The sequence below is a fragment of the Microtus ochrogaster genome, unplaced genomic scaffold, assembly GCF_000317375.1.
Source record: "Microtus ochrogaster isolate Prairie Vole_2 unplaced genomic scaffold, MicOch1.0 UNK41, whole genome shotgun sequence".
NCBI classification, from domain to species: Eukaryota; Metazoa; Chordata; class Mammalia; order Rodentia; family Cricetidae; genus Microtus; species Microtus ochrogaster.
The window spans coordinates 2,021,357-2,027,590 of NW_004949139.1; the positions used below are offsets into that span (position 1 = coordinate 2,021,357).

The following is a 6,234-nucleotide window of genomic DNA, read 5'->3' on the forward strand; positions in this document are numbered from 1 at the left end:
CAGGTGGCTGTGACTAACTATAAGGAGGGACAGAAGGGGAAATGACAGAAAGGTTTAGGCTCTTTCTCAGGGTCCTGTGAAATCCTAATCACTTTTTTTTTTTTTTTGCTACTGTTGTTCCCAGAAAAGTAATTTCTTGGCTAGCAAGATGGTTCAGCAAGTAAGGGTGCTTGTTACTAAAGCTGACAACTTGAGTCTGAACCCTGGCTCCCATATGGCAGAGGGAGAGAACCAACTACCCACATTGTTCTCTGACCTCTACAAATGTACCCTGGTGCAAGAGCACGCACGCACGCACACACACACACACACACACACACACACACACACAAATACGAATTTTAAAAAAGATATAATTTTTGCATTGATCTGTGTGTCCTAAGATTCCTACCTATAAAGACAAACCTGGATCCCCAACTTCTGGATGTGGCCCCAAGGAGAAGACGAGACACGGAGGAGGTGCTGGGCACACTCTCATTTATTATCGATTGAAGCTCTGGAATAAAAGTTTATATTGCCTTCTGTTCTGGACACTAGACCATGAATTTCTATCCCCTAGAGCCTTCGCAGAGATGAGCAGGATGAGCATCTGCAGCTGCTAAGGATGACATGCGCATGTGTGCCTTTGTCCCTTAGCAAGTAGCCTACACTCTAGCCGGGAGTGCCTTTGGAGAGGCAGAGGCAGGTGGGTCTATGTGAATCCAAGGCCAGCCTGGGCTACATAGCAAGCTTCAGGCCAGCAGGAGGTACCTAGTGGTACTCTGTCTCAACAAAATAAAAACCCGAATTTGCCCTGCTAACAGCTATAATTCCAAGTGTAGACATGGGTGGTTATTTATTTCTTAGACAAAGTTTTCTGAAGCTCAGGTTGCCCTTGAATTTATGGAAATCCTCCTGTCTCAGCCTCTATGTGCTGGGATTACAGGGGTACACCATCTTGCTCAGCTGACATTGAATCCTATTTCCAAGTCTGCACTTCGACCTGAATCATATTGGAGGGAAGGGAGAAAGAGACTTTGGATCCCCTCAGTGAGGGCACACAGGTCAGAAGTGCTGGTCCTGAGAGGTGTTCTTGACTTTGAGCAGCACTCTGAGTACCAACAACCACCTGGGTTTTGTCATTCCTATCTGGTGGTGTTGAGGTGACCAAGCTCCCTAAGATCCAGTTCCTGGCCCTCACAGGGCTTGGACCAGAACCAGGAGGCTCATGACCAGAGCCATGCAGAAGAAGATGCCTAGGAAAAAGCGGTCCATCACCCGAGCCAGGCGCTTCCAGTCTTCGTGGCAGTGCTGGGCAGCCCAATGGCTGCGGAAGATGCTGGCAATGGAAGCCACATGACGCAGAAGGGCTTCCTGATGGCACAGACACCATGGCTCATGACAAGGGCCTGCTGGGAGACCTTCTGGAGGCTGGAGGCTGGGGGCTGACTGCAGTGACCTGGACTGTCCACAAGGCTCCCCTCGTTCCCGCACACACAGGCCTCTGGCCAGGTGTCCCAGCAGGAGAACCCGAGCCCAGGCAGGCACTGGGTGTGCACTAGGGCCACAGTAATGCAGATTCATGATGAGGATGGTGAGGGCTGTGGAGAATGTGACCATGGTCATGGTGGCCATGTAGTACTTCCCTGTGGGGCAGAGAACGTTGTGAGCCACGAAGAGGAGGTGAACTCTGTTGAGCTTTCCAGCTGCCTCATCATAAAAAGAAAGAAGGCCAGCATCAGGCCTTCAAACCCAAAGAGGGGAAAGATGTAGATAAGAGTTAAGTTCTCCCCACGTCTCATATCTACTAAGGCTCTGAAGCTATCTGCTACCTAATTATTTCCCCTGTTGCAGGGTCAGATTATGGTTGTAAACTGAACAGATACTGATCCTTTCCGTACACCTGGAATAACCTATTGGTTACTCATGGGTTCATAGTGATGCCCCTGCGAGTGAAAAATGTCACGTGCACAGGAGCATGCCAGGCACACAGCCATCACTCGCCACAGTTTGCTATGACACGGACCAGTTCTTTGGCCGCCAAGGCTCCCTTGCGCCCCTAGCGGCGAGGGGTGTTCTCTCAGACAGGTCTACTCTTGCTCCCTCTCTGTCCCTGCAAGCTGTCACTCTGCTGACCCAGTGTCCATTCCCCCACGCTCTCAGGCTCACCGATGAGTGGAACGCTCTCCGCGGGAGGCATGCTCTCGGCCAGGATCAGCTGGAAGACAGTGAGCGCCAGGAGCACGGTGACGCCCAGAGACACCTTTTCCCCGGAGTCAGCGGGCAGGTGGAAGGCCAGTGGCGCCAGCAGGGAGATGAACACACAGGGCAGCAGCAGGTTGCACACGTAGGCGGCAGCTCGGCGGCGCAGCAGCAGAGTGAAGGTCACATCCGGGTAGGGCTCGGAGCAGCAGCCATAGGTGAGCACGCGCCTGCGCGCCGGCATGCCCAGCACGTGCCACTCAACGTTCTCCACGAAGTCAGCCAGGCTGGCAGACGCGCCCCGGGGTCGCACGTCCAGCTGGTGCCCGCCGTGAGTCCATGAGCCGAAGGTCAGGCCGCAGCGCTGAGCATCGAACGGGAAGGCAGACACATCCACACGGCACGAGCTGCGTGTGATGGCCGGTGCGTCCCAGCGCACTCTGCCGTTATGCCGCACAACCACGTTGGTGCTGGCCGAAGCTGGTGGCTGCGTGTCTGCCCTGTGGAGAGGCAGGACAGGAGTCACCAGTGCCCAAGAACTATCGTCGCTAGTTGGGCTTTAGTGGTCAGGGCAGCACGGTGGAGTGAGCCTCATCAGGCTCATTAGATTCATTCACTTCAACCTTTGAAGGTCTAGAGGAGGCAGCAACCAAGGGCTTGGAAAGGCCGGAAGCAGAGTATAAAAAGTCTCTGCAAAACCCAGAGGTGGACCTGAACCTCACTCTGGTCTAGGGAGTCATCTGTAAAACTCATAAGAGGGACCCAGAAAAATGCACAATGCTATGTATTGACTGGGAAATGCAAAACATCTAAAGATGGAATAAAGGAGTAACCCTAGGACGAGGCCGTACGCCAGTGAGGTCTCCCGTGGTCCCTGAACCTGGAAGGGTGGAGGTGCCACAGAGAAGCACTTGGACCCAAGACAGTTCTCTTTGAGAACTACAACTGGCTTGGATCACATAGTAGATCCCTTACAGACGCCCAGCTTGAGTTGGCAGAGACAACTGAAAGCGCCATGGAGTGGCAAAGAGCTCCTTAGAGGGTCCCTAGGGGCAAGTTTCCAAGGCATCTTAGAAACTATTAGGTGTTGGGGGACGAGGGTCAGTGCTTGAGGGGCAGGGCAGACAGGAGGCAATACTTGTTATAGAGAACGATGTCTGGTCGCCACACTAGGCTGCTGGGAATGCGGATTGTATCCAAGTCACCATAGGCTTTGGGGTCCCAGTGCAGATAGGCATCTGTCCACTCCTGCCGGATCCACAGGTACAAGGTCAGCACTTGGTTCCGCTCATCCTAGCAGGGCAGGCAATGAATGTGTCTACTTCATGCACACTCACAGATCTGTCAGTACCCACAAACCCAGCTTACTCCAACAGCCCGATTCCCTTCCAGGATTGAACTTGTGTGCCTACGGTGGGCTCTTAAGTTTCCATTTCATCAGTTAATCCCTCAGATAATTCCTGCTTGGGGAGGGGGAGTTGAGTAAATTCCAGTGTGTAAAGTCTTGGGCCACCAATGGTACACAGGAATTAATGGCTATTATCATTATTAGCACATAGGGAAAGGATAAGCAGGAGACGGCCCTTCCCTTGATCCGCAGGCATCCCACAGCTTTACCCCACCACATTATACCATATCGATGATCTGAGACAGTGTCACCTCCAGGGTCACGTTTAGAGTCTGGTCCGTGTCTGCCACAGGTCTCAGGGCACTGGTATAGTTGGCAAACAGGTCACGGAACAGCTTGTGAGCCAGTCTCCCCTCAGCTCCCAGACACACTGGAGGATGAATGAGGATTGCCCACCTTTGTAGTTCAGGGGCCTCTGTTTCCATTCTCCACCCCCTAGCTGGAGTCTTAGCGCCTGATTCCATGCTCTCACACGCTTTCGGTGGTGTGTGTGTGTGTGTGTGTGTGTGTGTTGCTCACATGGGCATAGAATTCAAAGGAGGGGACTGGATGTCTGGTTGCCACTTCTACCCTATTCTCTCGAGACGGCAGCTCTCTCACTGAACTTGCGACTTGCCGTTTTTCAGCAAGTCTCCTGACTCAGGTCTCTCCAGCACTGGGTTTACAAATGTTTGTGCCACACCCGGCTTTTTACATGGTTGCTGCCCACTACCATCACCCCATCTCTTCAGGCAAGTCTCTTTTCTTTTCAGCACCCCCTCCTCGCATTGCCCAGATAGCTTGTTCTTAGCAGAGACAGGGAGGTTTGGGGTGGACAGGAAGGGCAGCAGTGTCAGAAGAGAGCTGGTTCATACCTGCAGGGAGAAAGAGCAGGAGCAGGAATCCCAGGCCAAGATGGTGGCCCTTGGTCCCCATGGCCTTACCACAGTCAGGACAGATATAGGACAGCGGGTCCAGCTGGCAGGGACGATGTCTACAGTACCTGGAAACCAGAGATCGAGATCTTGCTTCCAGCCTCCTATTTGTGCCTGCCCTTAAGTCTAGACCTGGGCCCTGGCACCTGCTGGTTCTCTGCTGTTCCCAGCCTCTCTGGCCTCAGCTTCTGCCTGTCTGTGTGCCCAGTGACTTCTATTACCTCCGTCTCAATTTGCTTCTTCCTCTGTAATGATCTTGGCCTCTACCTTTGGACTTTCTTTCCACTCTCTTTTCTTCTCCTTTTACAGCCCCCCCTCCACTTCCTGCATACATTCCCCATACCTGGCCTCTGAGGGAGCAAGCCTGCTGCTTTCAGAACAGGGCCAAGCACTCTATCAGCACTAAGGGGTTTGAGGCACAGGGGAGTAGCCCTTCTTCCATGGACAGTTTTATTAGCTTAATTGCGGGGCTGGCACAGCAGTGCCCATGGGAACAGAGCAACTGAAACTGACACCCGAGGGTGCTGGGCCCTAAATTATTCAAATTCTGTGCGTCAGCATGAGGGCTCATCCTGGGGGCTGGGAAGTTTGGAGATATTAGGATCTGAAGGTGTATAGCTTTAGGCCTTAGAGGTATGTGTGCTGGGGCCTGTGGGTGAGAACCGCACATTGCAGTGCAGCTACAGTCATTGAGGTCTGGAGGCTCCCTGTAGCCCAGCAGCTTTCCTACTGGTGAGTGACTCTGCTGTTTTATGCCGGGTAAACTCTCCCTCCCCATGGGAGTGGTGCTGAGTCTTACACCACTCCAGATGGCCCTGTGCAGCAGAAATGCAGTGCACACCATTTTCACAGGCCCTGCAGTCACGCCAGGCAGATACAGTCTTTCCATGCCTAACACTATGGGCAGGTAGGAGGGGTGGTTACAGTTAGGGTTAGGGATTAAGGCTGAGGGTAAGAGTAACAATTATGGGCATCACAATCCCAGACTCCAAACTCTACTACAGAGCTACAGTGCTGAAAACAGCCTGGTATTGGCATAAGAACAGACAGGAAGACCAATGGAACCGAATAAAAGACCCGGATATCAATCCACACATTTTCGAACACCTAATATTTGATAAAGAAACAAAAAATATCAAATGTAAAAAAGAAAGCATATTTAACAAATGGTGCTGGCATAACTGGATATCAGCATGTAGAAAAATGAAAATAGACCCATATCTATCACCATGCACAAAATTCAAGTCCACATGGATCAAAGACCTCAACATAAAGCCAGCCACACTGAACCTTATAGAAGAGAAAGTGGAAAGTACACTTCAATGCATTGGCACAGGGAACCACTTCCTAAATATAATCCAACAGCAAGGACACTGAGAGAAACAATTTATAAATGGGACCTCTTGAAACTGAAAAGCTTCTGTAAAGCAAAGGACACGGTCAACAAGATAAAAGACAACCCACAGAATGGAAAAAGATCTTCACTAACCCCACATCAGACAGAGGTCTGATCTCCAAAATATACAAAGAACTCAAGTAAATTGGACAATAAAAGAACACATAATCCAATAAAAAAAAATGGAATACAGTACTAAACAGAGAACTCTCAACAGAGGAATCTAAAATGGCTGAAAGACATTTAAGGAAATGTTCAACATCCTTAGTCATCAGAGAAATGCAAATCAAAACAACTCTGAAATTCCATCTTACACCTGAAAGAATGGCCAAGAT

The 6,234-nt window shown here is 51.0% G+C and overlaps 1 protein-coding gene across 1 annotated transcript in view; it reads right to left on the minus strand.

Annotated features, from left to right (window-relative positions):
- Positions 1-468: 468 nt before the first annotated feature.
- Chrna10 (cholinergic receptor nicotinic alpha 10 subunit) overlaps positions 469-6,234 on the minus strand; it is a 9,122-nt gene continuing 3,356 nt past the window's right edge. The window contains exons 2-6 of the mRNA XM_005368816.2: positions 4,444-4,571; positions 3,814-3,959; positions 3,320-3,474; positions 2,149-2,681; positions 469-1,625 (exon numbers count right to left, since the gene is read on the minus strand). Of these exons, the coding sequence (XP_005368873.1) occupies positions 1,177-1,625; positions 2,149-2,681; positions 3,320-3,474; positions 3,814-3,959; positions 4,444-4,504 (1,344 nt within the window). The 5' untranslated portion in view covers positions 4,505-4,571 and the 3' untranslated portion in view covers positions 469-1,176. The remainder of the gene's footprint in view (positions 1,626-2,148; positions 2,682-3,319; positions 3,475-3,813; positions 3,960-4,443; positions 4,572-6,234) is intronic.